This window comes from Heterocephalus glaber, unplaced genomic scaffold, assembly GCF_053883595.1.
Source record: "Heterocephalus glaber isolate CG9 unplaced genomic scaffold, H.glaber_assembly_v1.0 deba00001561, whole genome shotgun sequence".
NCBI lineage: Eukaryota > Metazoa > Chordata > Mammalia > Rodentia > Bathyergidae > Heterocephalus > Heterocephalus glaber.
Genome location: NW_028258349.1, coordinates 10,300,334 through 10,322,374, shown reverse-complemented (window position 1 = coordinate 10,322,374; position 22,041 = coordinate 10,300,334). Strand labels below are relative to the sequence as shown.

General features: G+C 41.2%; 1 protein-coding gene and 1 long non-coding RNA gene across 3 annotated transcripts in view; one reads left to right on the top strand and one right to left on the bottom strand.

Moving 5' to 3' along the window:
- The first annotated feature begins 5,181 nt into the window (after positions 1-5,181).
- LOC110344730 (uncharacterized) overlaps positions 5,182-22,041 on the top strand; it is a 30,081-nt gene continuing 13,221 nt past the window's right edge. The window contains exon 1 of the long non-coding RNA XR_002387501.2: positions 5,182-5,278. This is a non-coding gene — a long non-coding RNA (uncharacterized LOC110344730). The remainder of the gene's footprint in view (positions 5,279-22,041) is intronic.
- On the bottom strand, positions 15,214-18,083 carry Krtdap (keratinocyte differentiation associated protein). Of its 2 annotated transcripts, XM_021239708.2 has the most exons (6): positions 17,926-18,082; positions 16,596-16,634; positions 16,461-16,502; positions 16,266-16,310; positions 15,624-15,671; positions 15,214-15,373 (listed from the first exon to the last, which is right to left on the bottom strand). In XM_021239708.2, the coding sequence occupies exons 1-6, from the start codon at positions 18,010-18,012 to the stop codon at positions 15,335-15,337; spliced, it is 300 nt and encodes a 99-aa protein (XP_021095367.1). In that variant the 5' UTR covers positions 18,013-18,082; the 3' UTR covers positions 15,214-15,334. The 2 variants fall into 2 exon arrangements, with proteins under 2 accessions (XP_021095367.1, XP_021095368.1); XM_021239709.2 differs by lacking the exon at positions 16,461-16,502 and having other exon boundaries at positions 17,926-18,083.

Below are 22,041 nucleotides of genomic sequence, written 5' to 3'. Positions count from 1 at the left end.
ATCTGAGACTCAGGGATGTGTCTGAATGGTTTCCAAGCACATGCTTTTACCTTCTTCGGGATGCTAGTGGGGCAGGAACGATTACAAAAATAATAATGGCTTTCCATGAGCCAGACTTGTGCTTTTCATGGGTCTCATCAAATTGCTTCATGGATATCCCCATTCTACAGATGAGATAACCAGGGTTTGGCAGAGAGAGAGAGAGGAGGCTTACTTGCCACTCAGCAACATTGAGACAATTCAAATCACCATACACAGCACTGGCATCTAACCAGTTGCTCAGACCAAAATCTCAGTAGTCATCCTTGATTCCTTTCTTCCTTTCTTTTTCTTCCCTACGTTGAACCCACTGGTTTTAGTTGGCACCAGTTTCCAAAATATATGTTCACTTCTCATTATCCAGCTACTCAGGCTTCTTAAACGTAACTCACCCCACTGTAGCAGGTTTGCTGACTCTTGTCGGAGAAAAATAATTTTCAGGATGCATCAGAAAGAGGCACCAGTAGGGTTTTTTAGGCAAAGACAGAGAGTATAGGATGCACTCAAGATGGGAGTGCAGGCACTCAAAGAATAAGATGCACTACAGTTTGGAACTGAGTACATTTATACTTTTCTAGAGGGGGTGAAAAGCTAGAGGGGAAAAGTGCCCACCCATCCCTCCCCGCAAAAGCCAGTTCACGGACATTTTTAAAAAATAGGTTAGGGTTAGGATTAAGTAAGTCTCTGGACTTGCTCAAACTTTTATTTATTTACTCTCTTAACTGGGCCAATTTATGGCCTTCTAGGGATGGATCTGGTAGGGAAGAAGTATAAATCTGCCCAAGGGCTGTTGACTTGGGGACAGTTGTTATCTCAGGGCTAGGCTCCTATTCCTTATTTTCTTAATTGAGCCAATTTATGACCTTTTAGTGCTGGGTCTGGTAGAGAAGCAATGTGAATCTAGCCAAGGAATGTTGGCACAGATCTGTCTTGGGTGACTTCTTCTAAGTCCTGGAAGTTATAGTCTTTTTATAAAGTGCAATTTTTAAACTGTGAGTTACTTATCTCCTTTTTCACCTGTTTTATTACTTATAAGCTACCTCTCTACCACTGCAGGAGAAGCTACTGCTCTCTCCCATCTGAGCAATATGAAGAATCCTCACTGCTCCACCTGCTTCCATTCCTGCTTCTTGGGGCCCACTCTATCCGCTCAGCACAGTGCAGAGAGGATAGAAACTTCTTCAAGTTTCTTGCTAATTACTATCTGGTACAGCTTTCTCAGGGAATTGGGAGAGAGCTAAGCCCCTTAGAAAACGACTCAGTTTTCTCAAGATGATACTTGCTAATACCATTCTCTAATACAAAAGGAGATAACCTAATTCATTATATGAAATGATACCTTAGAGTCATAGGACTTAATTCTCCTAAGAACTGGGTGGAGACAGTTGCAAAAGTTTCCAGTCACACTTCAAATACCAATGACCACATCCTGAAGGTCCCTGTGGCTTGCCACCTACCACACCTCCACCTCTTTGGTCTCATTTTCTTTTAATCTTTTTCTTAGCAAGAAGTTCTTTTTCTTTCAACAATTATATTGGTTCTTTCTACTCCAAAAACAAGGGCTATCTTTCCATTTTCTGATATCTTCTTTGATCTCCTGTTTCAGAGAACTGTAATATTCAATGTAAAGGTCTTTTACTTCCTTCATCAGATTGATTCCTAAGTGTTTCATTTTTGGGGGTAGTATTGTGAAAGGTGTGATTTCTCTAATGTCTCTCTCAGTGAGTTTGTTGTGTACAGGAATGCTATTGATTTTTGAGTGCTGTCTTTGTATCCAGCTACACTACTAAATTTGGCTATTAAATCTAGAATTATTTTAGTAGAGTTTTGGGAGTATTGTATGTAGAGTATCATGTCATCTGGAAATAATGATAATTTAACATCTTCCTTTGCTAACCTATTCCATTTATTTCTTTCTCTTGTCTAATTACTCTGACTGTTTCCAGAACTATATTGGAATATGAGTGGTGATAGTGGACGTCCTTGTCTTGTTCTTGATTTTAGAGTGAAAACTTTCAGCTTTTGACCATGTATATGATGTTGTCTGTTGGTTTGTCATAGATGGCTTTTATCAGATTGAGATAAAGACCATCTGTTCCAATTTTCTGTAGCGTTTTAATCATAAATGGGTGTAAGATTTTGTCAAATGTTTTTTCTTCATCTATTGAGATGATCATGTGGTTTTTGTCTTTGATATAGTGCAAGTGTCCATACTTCCAAAATTGTTATACAGATTGTTATATGCAATCCTGATCAAAATACCAACAGCATATCTCACAGAATTAGAGAAAACAATTCTAAAATCCATTTGGAACCAGAAGAAACCTAGAAGAGCAAAAGCAGTTCTGAGCAACAGAGGCAAGGTGAGGGGGGCGGGGAATCACAATCCCTGACTTGAAATTATACTACAAAGCTATTGTGATTAAAAACAGCATGGTACTGGCAAAAACAAAACAAAAAAAAGACCTGAGGATCAATGGAACAGGTTAAAAGATACAGAAACAACTCCAAACACACTCAGCCACCTTATCTTTGACAAAGGAGCCAAACACCTTCCCTGGAAGAATGATAGCCTCTTTAATAAATGGTGCTGGAAAAACTGGCTTTCCACTTGCTGAAGATTAAAACTAGACCCATATCTTTCAGCACGCACTAAACTAAAATCTAAATGGATCAAAGATCTAATTATTAAAACAGAAACATGAAATCTGCTAGAAGATAGAAGAGGTAGAACTCTTGAAGACATTGGTTTAGGCAAAGCCTTTATGAACAAAACCTCAGTTGCACAGAAACTCACAAAGATTCAACAACTGGTATCTCATCTTATTAAAAAGCTTTTGTAGGTCTGAGGATTTAGCTCAATGGTTCCAGCACCTGCCGTGTAAGTGCAAGGTCCCAAGTTTGATCCCTGGTACCAAAAAAGAAAAAAAGCTTTTACATAGCAAGAGAAACCACCAACAGAGTGAAGAGATAATGCACACAGTGGAAAAAAAATTTTTTTTTGCCAGCTGTTCCGCTGTTCCTCAGACAAAGGACTACTATGTAGAATATATAAAGAACTCAAAAAAATCAGGATCCCCCCCAAATTTAAAGGCCCAATCCAAAAATGGGGACCTGAAATGAATAGATACTTCTCAGATGAAGAAGCAGAAAATATATTTAAAAATGCTCAACATCCCTGGTCGTTCAAGATACGCAAATTCATTTTCTCACTCCAGAAATAATGGTTGTTATCAAGAAATCAACAAATAACAAATGTTGATGAAGCTGTGGGGAAAAAAGAACTCTTATCCACTACTCATTAGACTGTAGACTGGTGCAACCACTGTGGAGATTCCTCAACACACTAGGACTAGAGGTTCCATTTGACTCAGCTATTTCCCTTCTTGGTTTCTTCTCAAAAGAATTAAAAAGCATCATACCACATGCACACCCATGTTTATAGCAGCACAGTTTGTAATAGCTAACTCTTTGAAACAGCCCAAATGTCCATCAACCAATGAATGGATAAAGAAGAAGAGGTTCTTTTATGCAATGGAGTACTACTCAGCCATAAAGAAGGATAAACTTAAAACATTTCTAGGTAAATGGATGCACCATGAGATAATACTCTTAAGTGAAATAAATCAGATATACATATATTTCATTGTTTATCTGGCATGAAAAACCAAAAGGGTAGATAAAGGACCAAATGTATAATAGTTATTGTGAAATAGGAAGAAAATGTTCAAATAGGAAGAGACACAAAGGAGGGGGAGGGGAAAAGGAAGGAAAAGAAAAAAAGAGAATAGAAGGAAAAAATAGAAATAAAGCTTTTGTAAATAAGAAGGGGAAGAAGAATTGAAGCAAAGAGAGGGGAATGGGAAAAAAGACGAATCAAGATATATCATGTACAGGTATAAATTCCCTATAATGAATGTTATCAATATGTATATCTAAAATATACCAATAAAATTAATTTTTGTCCAGGGATTTAGCTCAGTGGTTCCGCCGCCTGCCTTGCAAGCACAAGGTCCCAGTTCAATCCCCAGTACCAAAAAAACCCAAAAAACAAAAAAACATTTCTGATAAAATAAAATTAATTTTTAAAAAACAATTATAATTACCTCTTTTGCAGGGGCTATTCCTTTGGCCTGGTGCCCCTGCCCTAGGTGATCAAGAGCCAGCTCCTTCGGTCATTCAGGTCTCAGCTCAAAGGCTACAAGCTCAGAGAGGCTCTCCCTGTCACCTTAATTAACAAACGTTCCCAATTCCTGCTATTCCTGTCCTTGTTTTATTTCCTTTACAGCACCCATTTATCATGATCTGAAAGTTCTTGCCTTTTGTGCTCACTTTGTTGCATGCCTTGACAGTTACAGATGAGCTCTGAAAGATAGACAGCTTTTTACTGGGAAGCAATCTGTAAAAATATATTTACAGACTTTATCAGGCATTTATTAAGTACCAGTTAAGAATTTAGCAATGTATCCTGGTATCATCCTCAGCACTGTCTAACAGAAATATAACAAAAGTTAAAGGTTTTGTCTAATAGACACATTAAAAGAAATAAAAAGAATGAATGACATACTTTAATCCACGTTCACAGTATCACAATCTCAACACATAATTGATAAAGAACTATTTCTCTCTCTCTCTCTCAGACAGAGAGACAGACAGAGAGATCGCTTGTGCGTATTCTGGGTTCTGAGGAGCTCAGGGCCTGCCTCAAAGTTTGAAGATTCACAGGCTCCTGCTTCAGGACTGAACCTCAATGTCCCCCACTGCACCTCAGGTTTCCCGCCTTTTCTGTAGTCTCAGTGTGTATGAGCCGTTCAGGGTCTGCCCTGATAGAAGCGGGGACACATGTTGAATGTAATCATTATGTGCTGCAAATATGTACTAATAAAAACTTTCAATTTTTTTTTAAGATAAAGAGGTTCCTCAACGACAATGCTAAAGTGCCTTCCAGTGAATCTTCCCAACCAAATCAGATGTGATAAAGAGCCAGCAGGGGGGCCGGGGGCAAGCAAACCAATGTTAACCCAAATAGGGTAAGAAACGCCAACAGGACAGGAAAGAGCCAAAAGCAGTCCAGAATCACAGCGCGCCTGCGCATTCTAGCCGGAAGTTCACTGGAAAGACGGAAGTGCCGGATGTAACTGTCTGAAGTTGAGGTGATCCTTAGTTCTGAAAGGAAGGCGAAGGAGGCAGATCTTGAAGCTCAGGATCCTGCACAGCCAGCGAGCCAAGAGGATCAGAGGTAAAGTTAGCATTGGAGTTGGAAGCCAGGTTGGAATTGCAAATAATCTTCTTCATGGAAAATAATAAGAATTGTGAGTTGGGGCTTCAAGCAGAAAGTAATATTCTCAGGCAGGCCCTTACGAGGAGGGGCTGAATAATGCATTTCTAAGGTCAAGTGAAGCCTTGGGAGGTTTTATCAAGATCTATTGAGAAATAAATTCTGGTTGCAAACTGAATTGGTCAAGAACTGAATCAAATTCAGTAGCTAGGTTCAATGTTGACCATATGGGGAAATTTGATTTGGTTCTTGTCCAATTCAGTGTGCGACCAGAAATGTGGAAGGAATTGAGTTTGTGAACCAAGGTACCACTATAATGTGGTAGGAACAGCATTTGAAACCCATCTGAGTAACTTAAAAACTTGTGTTCCATCCACTAAGTTATACTGCCTTAAATGCCTTCAGCAGTTGCCTGTTGTCCGCAGCAGTTTTTTGAAGAATGAAAGCATTTCTTTCAAAGCTTCAAATGAAATTCCAAGTTATATAAAGCAAATGATAGCAGAACTATTCCAGTTATCAAGGGGCTAATGTCAGAGGCATGGGTTTAATCCTGGCTCTGCCAGGTATTGGCTGTGTGAGGTTGGACAGATTACTTCATATCTCGAGAGTCAGTTTCTTTCATTTATAAGACAGGAATAATGATGCCAGCATAATAGTTATTGTGTGGTTCAGCTGAGAAAGTAGATGTACGGCACTTGGCATAATACCTGGGTGAACATAAGGGCCAAACAAGTGTGGCTGTTGTTATTATGACTGCAGTGGTTACCACCTTTAGGACTCTTTACTGACCATAGGGTCAAGTGGAAATTTCTCAGCCTCGCATTCATGGACCTCCATCATCTGACCCAACCTGCATTTCCAGCCTTCAACACCTACCCCATGGCCAAGCTGAATTACAGTGTTCCTCACTGCCAGTTCTCCTTCCTCTCCCTGCTCCAAAAGCATACTTTATATTTAAAAAATTTTTTTTAAATTTATTGTAGAAAATTTCAAACTATACAGAATTTAAAAACTAGTGAAATGAACTCTCTGCTGTTAGCTTGTAATTACCAGCTTTTTTCATATAAATAACTACTCACCCTACTATATTGTTTATCATTTAATCTATAAATTTGTCATTATCTATTTCTAAGGTAAAGACTGTTTAAATGTATCTACAGTAACACCTTAAGATCTAAAAACTTAAGAATTTCTCAGTGTCAGCCTGTCATTATTCAAATTTTCTTCACCATCTCATAAATCCTTTTCTTTTCCAGTTGATGTGTCCAACTCATGACACAGACAAGATTAGTACATTATGTTTAAGTAATATGCACCTTAAATTGGTTTTTGTCATTAAGTCTCCCCTTCTATGTTATTTTTGTTGAAAAAACTAGGTCATCAGTCCTCTGGGATTTCTCATGAGAAATGCTATGGATTTCATTAATTTATTCCCCATATAATCCTTTATCATGTTTTTCTGTACCCTATTTCCTGAAAGCTGGTAGTTATAGTTAGATTGTAGAGGTTTAATCAGATATGGGAATGATTTTGGCAATGCTGTATGCTTTTTGTTGCATCAGATCTGCAGAAGCATGTCTCCTTATCTCTTTTTCAGCACTGGTGAGATCCATGGGTTCATGGGGTGTCAGCCTGATTCACTGAAGTTCTCCAATAGCATTTTGTCTGATGGTTTTAGCAGGCATTGATGTGAAAGTGATCTGAGAACGTCACTCCAAGCTGAGTACAGTGGCACACATAGGTGTTTCACAGCTGTAATCCTAGCTACCAGGGAGACTGAAGCAGGAGGAATTGTGAGTTTGAGGCCAGCACTGGCAACTTAGTGAGACCTGGTCTCAGTAATTTAAAAAATAAAACGGACTGCAGATATAGCTCAGTGGTAGAACCCTTGCCTCACATGTGCAAGTCCCTGAGTTCAATCTCTAGTATTGCAAAAAAAAAAAGGAAAGAAAAAGAAAAAATACCACTCCAAAAGATACCACTTTTTGAGCTGAAGGCAATTAAGAAACAGCAAACCCAGGAGGAACTTTCTGTCCTCCCCATTTCTGCCTAAAAGACGGACTTAATTTTCCCTTTATGAAAATGCCTCCCCACCAGGAAGAAAAGACTTATCACTGGATATTCAGTTTACAGAGACAGGCCTTGTTTCTCATTAGTGTCTTCTCCCCACAATTTACTTCCCCTAGAAGTCCAAACCCCTTTTCCTTTGTTTGGCCATTTTACCACAGTGTATCACCCTTTGTTAAAATGGTATATAAGCTGTCACACCTAAACACTTCTTTAGGTTTTCACTTCTATTCTGTGAAGCACCTATGTGTTAAACTTTTCCTCCTGTTAATCTATCTTCTGTCAGTTCATGTGCATGCCGCAGTCACTTTACCCAGGAGGGTAGAAGAAAAATTTTTTGCTCCCCTATAGATGCTAGCCTAGACCCATTATTTTATGAAGTTTGAACAATGGTAATATTATAATTCTATTATTCTGCATTTATTATCTTCAAATTCTCATATAAAAACTATTTGTTTATCCCAAGGTACAATTTACCCATGAAAATGGATAAATTCTTGATTTATTCCCCTTATTTATTAATTTTCACTATGAGTTGGTTCCCTGTGGCCTCCAAAGATAATCAGTGAGCTTGATTTTGTTTTTTAGTCTCTTTATTAATGCCCAGCTCAAAAGCTATTCCCTCTCATTTTTTATTGCCTTGATTCAAAAGTATTTCCTCTCTTTTGTTGGATTTAAACATATCTTTCCAAGCCCTTGACTCTGCTCCCAGAATGCAGGCCACCATTTATTGCTCCCAGGCAGAAGAGTAAGGGATTCTTTCAGGAAAATGGAACTGCCCTATGAAAGAAAACCACAGATAGTAACATCCAGAGTTCCCGGAGCAAGCCAGCAAGGTCATCCACCAAAAACCCAACAATGAAGACCTCCAGAACATGAGCTCTGCCAATGAGCAGGTTTTGTGCCTTACTCCAAAAGATGAGGTGAAACACAAACAAACTAAAAAAGTTAAAAATAAAAAAATAAAATAAAATAAAAAGATAGAAGTGACAACTAAGGATTAACAGATATCTGAAGAAGTCTGTATCATAAAAGAAAACAAATTCTCCCAAAATTGAATAAGGATGAACAGAAGATGCCAAGAACAGAGAAAGCATCAAATAAAAGTTACAATTACTCCCCCAAAGAATTAAGATATTGCATCCAACAGTTAAAAGGCAAACAACAGGGGGGCCGGGGATTTAGCTCAGTGGTTCCAGTGCCTGCCTCGCAAGTGCAAGGTCCTGAGTTCGATCCCCAGTACCAAAAAAACAAAACAAAACAAAAAAATCTTTGTAAAAGGCAAACAACAGAATGCTATGAAAAATATAAAGATTCTTTGGATATTAAAAATGATAGCAATATGAAAAAATAGGTTAGAATAATATAAAGGCAAAATGATGGAAAAATTAAAGATAATTCATGGATAAAAGACTTCAGAAATCAACTGAATTCAACTAAGAAAAGAGAGGAGAAGATTATCAAAGAAAGAAAAATTTCCTGGAACTGAAGGACATGAAACTCAAACTGAAAGCCCTGTGATGAGGTAAGATCAATGCCAAGTCTCAGCACACTAAGGATATGAGAAGACCCTAGAAATATTCAGATAGACAAATCACATACAAAGGAATGGCATTAAAAATTATAGGGTCAGGATTTGGCTCAGTGTTTCCACCGCCTGCCTCACGGGCATAGGGTTCTGAGTTCGATCCCCAGTACCAAAAAAAGAAATTATATTGAACTTCTCAAAAAGGAAAGTGAAAAAGACAATGGAACAATGCCTTCAAGGAAAAGTAATTTACAGCCTACCATTCTATACAGCCAAACCTCAAACACAGACTAGGGGAGGAAAAAAGACATTGTCATATAAATAAGGAGTCAAAAGACTGTATCTTGCATGCACCCTTTCTTAGTAAGTACAGAAGCATACATGCCACCAGAACAAGGAAGGAAGCCAAGATACAGGACCCAGGAAACACAGGTTCCAAAAATACTCAAACACCTAGGTGAAAGGCCTGAGTAAAACTAGTCTCTAGTAGAGCAGCAGGGCTTCAAGGAAGAAAGTTCCAGATGACAGAGGGTATACAATTAAACTTGAAAAACTATCACTCAGTCCATGAAAAGTCCAAGAGGAAGAAAAGAAGAGGTAATAGGAAATAATGATAATAAAACACGGGAAGGGAGGAAGGAAGGAAGGGAGGGAGGGAGGGAGGAAATAATAACTCCAGGAAAAACAAAATGAGAACAAGAAAAGAGATGTAACCACAGTGTATTTTTTGGATTTGCAATAGCTAATAATTACATAATCACAAAACAATAATCAAAAGCTATTGATTTAACTAAAATTATTATTTTATTATTGCAATTTGCAAGAAGGGATAGGGCAAGTAACAGACATTTTTGTCTCAGATAACAGCAAGTTAAGAGATGATTTCTAAAACTAATAAATCCAGCTGGGCATGCTGAGGCAGGAGGATCACAAGTTCAATCCCAGCCAGTGATTTAGCAAGAGCCTGTCTAGAATAAAAGAAAGAAAAGAAAGAAAGAAAGAAAGAAAGAAAGAAAGAAAGAAAGAAAGAAAGAAAGAAAGAAAGAAAGAAAGAAAAGAAAGAGAGAGACTGAGGATACAGCTCAGTGTGAAGGCCTTCGCTGGGTTCAATGTCCAGTGCCATAATCAATCAATCAATCAAACAGCAATATCAGTATTTTATTTTGATATGAATCCATAAATATTTTGATGGCTATAATTGAAACCTTTTTTTAATTTAAAAAAAAACATATCTTTCCACGATATCTAGCTCTTTCTCCTCATACACTTCCTTTGTCTTCAGTGGATCAGAGGCTCCTTGAAAGCATTTTGCTTGGCATTTATAATGCCAAGGGTAATGCTTCTCAAACTCGGTTGTGTATTTGAATAATCTGGGTGTCTAGTTAAAATATTCAGATTGATCAGCTGATATTCTGCATTTCTAATAGGCCGGCACCCAATGATGCTGTTGCTCTTGATCCATAGACCTCACTTTGAGGACCAAAAGGATATGGCAAATGTGAGAAATTTATTTGATTCATTCAGGAAGAAGTACCTACTCAAAAAAAAGGAGTACCTAAGCCACTCCATAGGTCCTATTATCTTAAAATGCAGAGAATTTCTTGTGTATTTGTTTGCTTTAGTAAGGAGTTTTAGTTTTAACTTATTTTTTTGAATATGTAACGTGAACATTGTAAAGAAAACATTTTTCATAAAAGGATACAGGGTGGAAGTACCTCACCCCCTAGAGGCTATCACTGTTGTTTCTTGAATTTTATCCTAAACACTAAGAGTGCATATTTCTGTCGTGTCTTTCTTTAACTGCATGGTGACATACTGCTCTGCCACTTTCTCTCTCATTTTATTATATCTTGAAGACTGTTTCATATCGCAACACATATCTCTCATCCTATATAACAGGTGATACAGTGTCCGTACAAAAATGTATTTGTTGGGCTGAGAATTTAGTTCAGTGGTTCCACCGCCTGCCTTGAAAGCACAAGGTCCCAAGTTCAATCCCAGGTACCAAAAAAAAATGTATTTGTTGTTGTTTGTATAAAGTATACAGGAAAGTGTGGCTACCTATTGATATCTTCTACATAGGCCATTTCTCAGTGAGCACAGGTCTTACATTTGTTGAATTTTCTGAATCATGTTAGTGCATTTCTGTAAAGGGCTGGGGGTGTATATAGCTCAGTGCAAAGGCTCTAGATTCAGTCCCCAGTATGGCAAAATAAAAATAATAATAATAATAATAATGTGGAAAACGGCATGCATACATGTGTATAAAGTGTGTGTATACTTGTTTCTCAGTTTTCTGTGAGATATTGGTTGCAGATAACAAAATCCTCAGATACTCAAGTGTACTGTATAAAATGGCATAGAATTTGCACATAACCCTTGCACAACCTCCCATATACTTTAAAACACCTGTAGGAAATAATGACAAGGAAAAAATTCTGTGTGTTCAGTACAGATGAGATTTTTTTTTTTCAAAATTATTGATCTACAGTTGGTTGAATTCATGGATGCAGAACTCAGGGACCCAGAGGGCTGCCTATATTTAAGGAAGAGGTATTGTATTATATTGTAGAAACCTTCTGTCCCCCACATGCCACTTCCTTATCACATGGGATCTCTCCCCCTAGAGGTAATTACTATACTAAATTTTGGATTAATCTTTCTCTAACTTTCTTTTTTTAAGTGGTGTCCAAGCTGTAGCACATGAGATTCACCTGGAGAGCTTGTTAAAACAGATTTCTGGGTCCTATCCCCAGCTTCTGACTTCACAGATGGGGGGGGGGGGGCTGGGCCCCAATAATTTGCATTTCTTTTAAGCTCCCAGGTGATCCTGCTGCTCTGGTTTGAGGTCACTTTTAGAACCACTGCTTTATCTCAGCAGTATTCTTAACTTGTGTTTGACAACTGTTTGTCCTTATGAAAATAAAAAGAAAATTACTAGGAGAGAATATTGAAAGAGCTTCTCAGAACAGAGTTGGTAGGTCATTACGGAAGCAGGACTTATGCAAGGTTCTAGCTGCAGTCTGGAATGTGAACTTTGGCCACCTCCACTCTTTGACTGCAGGCATCTGGAAGGACCTAACCAATTGGACAATTACAGTGTGCCCAGAGCCTCAAGATACACATCATGCATTTATTGGATACTTGTTTCATGGACATTTCCATTCTCTTTATATTTACACTATTTTCTTTGTCCTTTGGGTCACCTAGCCAGCATTTTTCTTTCTTTGTTTTGTTTTGCTTTGTTTTTTTTAAAATTTTTTTGTTTTTTGTTTTTTTGAAGGCAGGGTCTTGCTATGTAGTTCAGGCTGGCATTGAACTTACTATGAAGCCCAGGCTGGCCTGAAACTCACAGTGATCCTCCTGAGTGATTCTCCTGAGTGCTGGGATTATAGCCATGCACCATCACGGCTGACAACTAGCATTTCTTCTCAACATATAAGCTTCCCTTTTCCTGCCTTCCTCACAACTGATTCAGAGCTATCTGAACCCATGTGTACTGAATTGCAATTCCTAAGACTCCAAATAAAGTCCTTTTTTACTTTTCCAGCTTCTGAGTTTGGATTGCTGGACATCCTTTTAGGATCTTTTAGTCCTCCTCTGAAATCTGGTCACTCAGTAAATGTCTCTTAAGGACTTCATCCCCTTCATCCCCTACTCCATTTTCTATCACCCAACTTGGGATTGCTCAGTCTTTGTTTAGTATTTTCATTAATTTTATTAGTTTAATTTGACCAGTCTCCAGTTATTTCTTCTCTGTTGGTCACTCTGTTACTGGAGTTCTAGGCTAGAGGAGCCCTGACTTTGAGAAATTTCAATGAATCTGTTCTGGCTCCTCACCCCAGAAACAGATGGGAAAGGCAATGTTGAAAGGCAGAAAAGGAATTTTTTCAACATAGCTGTATGTAGAAGACAAAGGGGATTAGGGTTGTCATCCCTGTCTTCAGGGGTACTGACATGAGCTCCCAAATTAGACACGAAGAGAGGCTGGAAGTATGCATAGTCAAGCAGTCTTGATCAAACTGTGATATGGTTGATTGTTAGCTCAGTAATGGTCACGGTGTGTGTGGAGGGGGAGTTGTTCATGACAAGAAAGTTGCCGTTGCCAGGGGAGGAAATACAAGATGCTTATTAATCAGACCCATTCCTGGAACCTAAAGAGACTGCAGGAGAAAATGACTTAGAACAAAGACAGATGGAAAGTGGAAGCAAAGATGACAAGGTTTTATCCTACTTTTACCTATCAGGCCTCTGAAGGCCCAAGTGAAGAGTCAGTGCTTCTCAGCAAAAGCAACCTCTGAGTCATTTTACAGGTCCTCTCTGTATTGTTACTTAACCAAAAGGAATAGTATAAGCAACACTTACATGTCTTATTCATCTGGTCTGTAAGTTCCTTGAAAGCAAGAATCAAGTTTAGTTTCCCTTAGGATCCACTTCCTTGACTAAGCTGCATTCCAGTTTGGAAACCCAGTTGCTTATAATAGCCAAAAGGCAATGTAAGTAAGTAAAACTTGCCAGGTGGTAGCCATGTCCTGTATAAAGTTGGTAACTGAAACTTGGCTTTAAGCCAGTCGCAGGTCCATTATTCTCTGATTTTCCCATTTTTTTCAAGAGCAATCAGTGATAATCCTAGTTCAGTGTTTTAAGTACAAGGAGCAGGCTGTACAGGATACGTCTGCAGGGACCAAAACTGAATCCGTTCCATGTTCCAAGATCTTTGCAGTTAGTGGCTGGCTGGGTGAATGGGTGAATGAATCTGGGTCAGTGGGGGCAGCTCTGTTGAAACTAGGGAAGTGGAGGAAACAAGCAGTTGTTGAGAATTTACTTTGTACTTGGCCCTGCGCAAGAAGCTTTATATATTTATGTCACTTGACCTTCATAAGGACACATAGGGTAGTTGTTATTATTCTCATTTATTTCCTCATTCATTTCACGGAGAAAGAAAGGCCCAGGATCACACTACTAGTTTTCCTTATTTATGACCTACCTAACCAAAAAAAAAAAAAAAAAAGGATTTCAAATAAGCTCTTATGATTTAAGCTGAGTCCTGAATCTTGGATTCCAGATAGCTCTATTATGTAAAATTGCCATCACAGAAGGAATCAGGTTTTCAGAAAGCAAGTGGGAAAGATATCAGGGAGGAGGTTTGATTTCTTGGGCATCTTGCTATCGCGGTCATCTGCCACCCTCATGTTCAGTGGACACTCTGTAAGGCAGGTAAGGCGAGGATAGGCTGATAGGATGGCATTTTTTTTTTGTACCGGGGATCGAACTCAGGACCTTGTGCTTTCGTGGCAGGCGCCGGAACCACTGAGCTAAATTCTCAGCCCTGGGCTGGCATTTTTTGTCTCTAGTATGCAAAGCTGATTATTTCCCAGCTAGGTCTTATTTTCAGAGAAACATAGTAATTACTTGCTTTCATTACTGATTTTAGATTTTAGATAGGTAAATAATAAAGTAATAGACCATTACTAGCTTTGCTGTAGATAATGCCTCTGATGCATATTCATCTTGGCAATGATTGTTTAAAGTTTTGCAGTGTGTGTGTGTGTGTTTTAGAAATGTGTAGATAGCCTACTATCCCACTATAAGTCATACCAGTTAAAGCCACCAGCTCCCTTATGTGAGCCTGCAGAAGTGTCTAATGAGTACTTTTGAGATTAGAAAGCCAAAAGCTAACCACAGATCATGCTAACATGCCACTTTCTGAATACTTGTCCTCTGCAAAGCTATGAAATGTGCATATGCAGGTGTGGACTACTGATCACTTCACCTTTTCTTACTTCCAATAACCTCTCCCCACACTTCAGATCACCCTGTTTCTCTTTCCCATAAATATTCCTAAACCCTAATCATGGAGCAGCAGATTTGTGGCTTATCCCATCTCCACAGGATTGGGACCTCATAAATAAACTCTTTTGTGAAACTTGTCACTTCTGTGACTGACATACTATGTGCCAGGTTCAGTAACAGTATGTCCTCAGTATTTCTTCCTATCTCCCTACTTAGTCTTCTCTCAGAATTCAAGATCTCTGCCTGCTAGCCTTAATTCCTCTCTTGAGTCCAGTAGGCCTGGAACAGAATCACAAATTCAGGAGCTGTTTAGAGCCAGGCATGGTGGCACATGCCTGTAATCCCAGTACCGGGAGGCTGAAGCAGGGGGATCACTTCGAGTTCAAGGCCAGCCTGAGGCAGGAGGATCGCTGTGAGTTTGGAGCCAGCCCAGGCTACATAATGAGTTCAAGGCCAGCCTGAACTACATAGTTATACCCTGTCTCAAAAAACCAAAACAGAAAGGAGCTGGGTGGAAAGCATTTTATTAGTGTATTGAACCAGGAAAGAGTCACTGTAGGATAGAAATCAGATTTTTCAGTGAGGCTCTTCCAGTGAGGATCAGCAGTCCTAGATCTTGAAGAGAATGGTCACTGGGAATCAGGAACTGCACTCCTCATTCCTTTCAGCTGGAGGTAGAGGGGCTATGGTCAGATTGGGGACTCCTGGGTGGTGGAGTCCCCACAGGGAAGCCAGCGTAGGGTGGGACACTGATGGTAAAGAATGTCTGGAGTCATCTAAGTCTCCACTCTGAACACAACAACTAAGCCTTAGCTTTGGTGAGAAGAAGGCTTCTTCTTTCACAGTCCCCTCCCCCTCCCAGGTCCACTGCCTCTTCTGCACCCACTTCCCTGTCATCTAATTGGATACCACTCTTACCTTGGGAAAGACCTCCCAGTTAAAGAAAGGAAATGACTTTTTGATGAACTAAAAGAAGAAAAGAAGAGGCCACGTGAGCAGGGATCAGGAAGCACTCACTGAATGAACTTCCTGAAGTACCCATGGTGCTGTTTTTTCATCATTAGAGTGAAAACCAATATTCTGTGTGTGTCTTATACTAACTGCTCTGCAGCAGCCCTCTGAAGTGGGCACTGTCACCATCCCCACATCAAAGATGAGGAAAGTGAAGCTCTGATAACTGAAGACATCTGCTTGAGGTCACGTAGAAAATAAGTGCAGTCATGAGATGCAAGCTCTGGTCCAGCTCTGTCACTGACTCAGCCTTCTATGTCTGGGTGGCTCTGTTTCTTTGTAAAGGGTAAGAGGATTCAAATAAAAGCCTGACAAAAGTCTTCCTCTTCTAGAACTCTTTCTGTGGCTCCGTTCCCTGACTGCCTTCTTAGGAAAATAGAATGTAGCTGTGACAACCTCCTGGGGACTCTTTCTTTGATTGACAATGCATTGAGCAACACCAAGGCAGGCCAGTCACTGCCTCTTAGAACTCAGGAATGAACCAAAAGGGCTAAAATGAGCCCTGCCTTGCCAAAAAACAAGACGAGGAAGGAGCACCCGGGCACTTACCTCTATGAGGGCATGCCAGTTCAGGAATTCATCAGTGTTGAAATTCTGTGCAAAAAGGCCAGAAATGAGCTCAGTTCCAGGGAAAGACAGAGCTGGGTCCCAACCCTCTGGAAAAGCACTATGGCAGTTTCCCAAGCTCTGAATCTCCTCTATAAAGTAGATATTTTGGGTCCAGCACTAGGGAATCATACTCACATTTTTCCATTTGCCAATATTCAGGAACTGATTGTTAAAGGCCTAGCAAAAAAGCAAGGTGTTAAGAAAGTTGCAGAGGGGCACAGAGGTAGGGGGTACGTTCACAGCTGGAGTGTGGCAAAACAGATTGTTTACCTCTGATCCTAATGCATAATTTGCAATGGTAGCTTCTTCCTGGAAAAGGAGAAAGAAAGAAAGAGGCAAATGATTACATAATGTGTGCCTCACCCACGTGGCGCTCTGCCAACTCCACCTTGTCCACCTCAGGCCCTCAGTTCAGCCACTCTGTTCTAATGACGAATGTGGTTGGCAGATGTGGGAGAGGAAGGGATGGAGAATGGCAAGTGTAAGATAGAGAAGTTCCAGACCCAGGTCTGCATCCATGTAGGCAGCAGGTTGGGGAGAGGGTGGAGAAAAGAGGATTCCTCTCAGGAAAAACTAACTAGTATTGTTCTGCAGTGGACTTAATGCCAAGACTGGTAGATTTGAAGTGTTCTAGAAACACCCATGCTTAGCCTGTAGAGCTGGGTGGAGAAGATTAGCGTGCAGGTAGGAGCCAAGCTGCTGAGGTGAGCTACTTGCATTTAATTGACGGTGGCTAGTTTGCTTTGTGATTTTATTGCCACCTGTGCTATAATCTGGATTTTCCCCCCTCCATGCATCCCATCTTGGCAAGAGTCACAGGAACCCAGGCTAGATCCAAATGCTTAGATCTCATAGTGGCTTGGCATGTTTGTTTCTCAGTTTGAACTAAACATTTTCAATTAGTAGAAACTCATGAATAAATTCAGATTTCCACTTCTTCCTGAAATTTTTAACACTGACCACAGTGGCCACATCTTCCCACATAGCAACAAGCAGACAGAATCAATACTGCCTCCTTTTAGATTGGGCTCCTTTGCTCCCGTTCATCTGAGACCTAAACAGTCCCCTCACTCATTCACCCACACCACTCACTCAGATCCTTATCAGTTGGGTCTGTGACCCTGATTGTTAGACTTTTAAATCCAGAATGGACACCATTTCCTACCTTAGGATAAGACAGAAGTAGAGGCCCAGGATTCCTAGCTGCCTGGGGACTAGATCGTACATCATAAGGAGTCTGCTGTGGCCTGGGCTCCAGAGGTAGTAGGAAGCCCCCAGCCACCTGGAAGCCATCCATAGTGGTACGGCAGATGCAAAGATTAGGCTGAACCCAGACAACCCACCTCAGCCCTTGCCTCCTCCATGGTTCAGTAACCTAGTCTCCACCCCCACTTCACCATCACTTCCAGAAGTATCTGTGACCCTAAATGTCTTCCCAGGAATGCCCTTCCTCCTTTTCTCCCTTCCTCAGAGCCCCAGCTTCTCATTCACCCCCTGACTATATCCAAAATGAAACTACTTGTCCAGTAATGGATAGAAGATAAAGAAATTGGGGGTAGGCAAATGATAGGCATAATAAAAGCGCAGGTGAGATGCTCACCTCAGGACTCCCCAGGGCTGCCCCCTGGGCAGAGTGGAGCACCAGCAGGGAGAGAAGAGCCACAGCAGGAAGAACTGGGATCTTCATGGTGTCAAGTTTGGGGTGCTCTGAGGCGGGGCCTCATCAGTTGCCCTTTATATTCCCAAGGAGGTAGATTTGAACAGAAGTGGGATCCCCACCCCACTGACTCACCCCCAGATCATGTCACCCACCCCTGGGGCTCTGGGAGGCAGAGGTGGGGACTGTTCTCCACTTGCCTTTGATTTCTCAACTCACATTCTGCCCCAGGCATTTGGAAGGTGAGACTGCAGTGGATCTCTTCATGTAAATGTGGATGTGATGGAGACAGGTTGAACCTGTCCCTCCCAAAGATTGGCAGTGGCACCCTCCAGCCTCTCCTTTTGTCTTTGCCTCTTTTCCTTATTTTGCTCCTTCCTCCAATGTTTCATTTTCTTTTCCCCCATGCTACCAAATCTGTCTAAAGTCCTCATGGTACTAAAGGCCTTCCATTCTGTGGACTCACTCTGCCTGTTTTCTTCTTTTTTTTTTTTTTTTCTTTTCTGTTTTCTTCTTTTATTTCTTTGTAAATATATTACCTTCTGGCCAAATTGGATTCCTTACCAAATAGCCCCTTTTTTTCCTTCAGTCATCTGGCCGTGCTGTTCCTTGTTCGTCCAATGCGCTTCTCTCATCTTTAGTTCTCAGGACCTAGTGTCCACCTTGGGTGAAGCTTCCCTGATTTCTCTCACTACTCGCTTCCCACACCTTCCCCCTCTCAAAATTGCTGTGTCAGTTCATTGGCATCTCTCCAACATGGTACCTAGAGTAACTTATGTTTTCTCTTGTTCCTCCTTAGAATATTAAGTTCCTTAGGTCAAGCACTATATATTTTTTAAGTGCTATATCTTAACCACCCTTCTATCTCCCTAGCACCATACCTTTCAAAGAATATACGCAGACCCAACATTTCTTTGTTAGAATTCTTTGTTAGAATTCATATCCAAGCGTCCTTCTGCCAAGCTGTACACTTTGCTCTTTTGGGCCTGGATCCTTCCCATCATTCCACTGCCCATCTTTTACTCTTGGGTCTTCAGAGAGATAAAGGTCTTGAACTAAGAAGGCAAGGAATAGAGAAACATAAAAGAAGCAAAATCAAGTCTTAGAGATAGACAACTGGAGATGAATCTCCATATTCTGAACTTCTCTTCCCAACACACACCCCAGCCCTAGCTTGGGATTTGGATCACCTGAAAGTAACAAAAGAGCCTGATGAAGCAACCTTCTCTGCAATGAGGTTCAGGTGGCCCAACCAGTTCCTGGTGTAATAGGGAAGTGCTGGGACAGAGACCAGTGCCGCCAGGGCAAGGCAAGCCCTTATCTGAGGGTGAGTCTCCCACCCCAGCCTGATGCAGTGCACATCAGTGGCAGGGCTCGGGTGGGAGGGTGACATGTCATTCATGAACAATCTTATTAACCCTACAGTCTGGCCTCTTCACCGTACATCCCTCACACTCCAGTCCCAAGTACTCTGCCCCTCTGTAGCCTCAGGAAGCCTCCCCTGTTTGTACAGTGGCATCTCCTCCTCTGCAGAGCCACCTGAAGACACAATGCAGGAGGAATACTCACTAAGCACTGATGGCCATGTGGCAGTGGATGTCATGGACAGTTAGTGTTACTGGAGGGAACAAGTAAGGGATTCCAGCGGGTGGAGTACCTCCCAAAAAGTTTTCTGGAGGACATGGTTTTTATGTTTAATAGATGCTTACTAATTAACAGTGACTGAAAGAGCTCATTAGCCACCATTCCAACAGCATAGGGCCATCTCCAGGAGTGGAAGGAATCGAGAAGCAGACAGAGAAGGAAAGCTTTTATATAAATCAACTACATGTAGATATGGTTATGGAAGAGTCTTTAATTTCAGTGCTGGCATGGATACTCCAAAGCACAGATGGCCCATACACCATCATCATCTGTTTGGCTCTAGAGTCTGGTCTGTCATTGATCTTTGCAACCTACTTCCCAATGTTTTTCTTTCCACCTAATGATGCTAATAATAATATTAGCCAATTTATTGAGAGCTTGCTATGCGGCAGGCCTTCTGCTGAATGCCCCATATGCATGATCTCAGAGAGATACCACAGATTCTCTGAGGTAGGTCCTATAATTATCCACATTGTCTAGGTGAGGGAGCCACAGCATGTAGAGGTTAAACAACTTACTCAAGGTCACACAGCCAGTGTGGCCAGCATGAGAGGCCAGGACTCCACAGCCAGAGTCTGTATTGCTCCTGTGCTGTACTGTGGAGTAGTGTCCTGCAAAGGGCCTTGGCCAACCCATGTGGTATTTTATGTGAATTAGACCCCTGCCTGGGAGTGGGGAGGACACAGACTCATTGGCCCCTTTGCCAGGTGTCCTTTGTGGTGTGCAGACTGTACAGCAACAGATGGCATGCATTAATTTAAGTGAATTAAATTGCAAAGCTTTTTGGACCCAAGGCCTTTGTACTGAGCTACATCCCCAGCTATCTATCTGTCTGTCTATCTATCTATCTATCTATCTGTCTATCTATCTATCTATCTGAGACAGTCTTGCTAAGTTACTAAATCCACAAGGCTGGGCTCAAACTTCCAATCTTCCTGCCTCAGAGTGCTTCCCAGAGTGCTGGCACCACACCCATCTTAAATCACACACTCTTAACAAATGAAAACAAAGAACTAAAAGGTTCATGGCACTCAGTTAATGTGTACTGCAGAATGAACCTGCAGTTGCCTTAGTTTGCAGATGCCTCTTACATCTGCCACACAGCACGTATGTTTAAATCTAGTGTCCCACCAGGTGCAGTGGTACCTATAATCCCAGTACTCTGGGAGGCAGAGCCAGGAAGATCACAAGTTCAAGCCTAGCCTGGGCAACAGAGCCAGACCCTGTCAAATGAAAAATAAAAATGAAAAAGGGCTGAGAGAGTAACTTAGTGCAAAGGCCTTGGTTCAATCCCTAGTAGTTTATCTTTTTTTTTTGGTACTGGGGATCGAACTCGGGTCCTTGCACTTTCAAGGCAGGCGACAGAACCACTGAGCTAAATCTCCGGCCCAATCCCTAGTAGTTTAAAAAAAAAAACAGACAAACCTAGTGTCCTAGTTCTGGTCCTACTGGTTGAAGTTCTAGTATTTTATAATAGGTGCTTGATTCCTCTAAACACAAGCCAACTACTCCAAGTGCTCAACCAAAGAAATTCTGTTCCTATGCTTGAGAAAAACTGGCTGTGTTGGGGTTATGATTTTTTTTCACTTGGTCCTTTCTGACATTTTCAAGGTAATTGCATCTTTACCCAATTTTTACTGCAAATTCTGGCTTTACAATCTAGAGTCTCAGACCGGGGATTTAGCTCAGTGGTTCTACCGCCTGCCTCGCAAGCACAAGGTCCCAAGTTCAATCCCCCGTACCAAAAAAAAAAACAACCAAAAATCTACAGTCTCTTTCTATACTCCTTCCCTGACTTATGAGTCTGTGTCCCCCAAGTGTCCAGTGCCCACTAGTGGCACAGGTCAGGGAAGAGAGGGTAGAAAGCTTTCAGTGGGGGAAGGTCCCAGCAGTCCAGGTGGTAGGTGACAAGGGAGACCACTCAGGCCTCGGTTACACTTTGGATGTATGCCACAGGGTAATGGAACCACATCTCCAGGCCTAGTTGACTTTCCTGTTCCCTCTCTGAGAATATCAGTAAATTCCACAGCCCTGCCCCCACCCCACCCCTAATCTGCCAGAACTTGAATGTGAGTAGAAGGTGAGGCCCAGCCCAGATTGCTACATCACAGCCACCCAGAGAGGCTGGAGCCAGCTTCCTGGGTGTTGAGAGGGGGCTTGAAAGGATGGGCACCCAGTTTTCAGGGCCATGGTGAGCACCTTGGTGAAAAGCCTGTAATCCTTGGAAGGAACGCCAGCTGGGATGATACTGGTACAAAAACAGACACGTGGATTGATAGAACAGAACAGAAGATGCAGAAACAACCCCAGGCACATTCATCTGATTTGACAAAAACATACACTAGAGGAAAGAGAGTCGCTTTAACAAATGGTGCTGGGAAAACTGGCTATCCACATGCAGAAGATTGAATCTAG

Coding starts and splice junctions, on each gene's coding strand:
- Krtdap (XM_021239708.2), bottom strand. CDS start 18,012: ATGAAGATCCCAGTTCTTCCTGCTGTGGCTCTTCTCTCCCTGCTGGTG. Junction 16,311..16,460: donor ATATTGGCAAATGGAAAAAT/GTGAGTATGATT, acceptor CTTTTTGCACAG/AATTTCAACACTGATGAATT. Junction 15,672..16,265: donor ACTGGCATGCCCTCATAGAG/GTAAGTGCCCGG, acceptor TTCTTCTTTTAG/TTCATCAAAAAGTCATTTCC.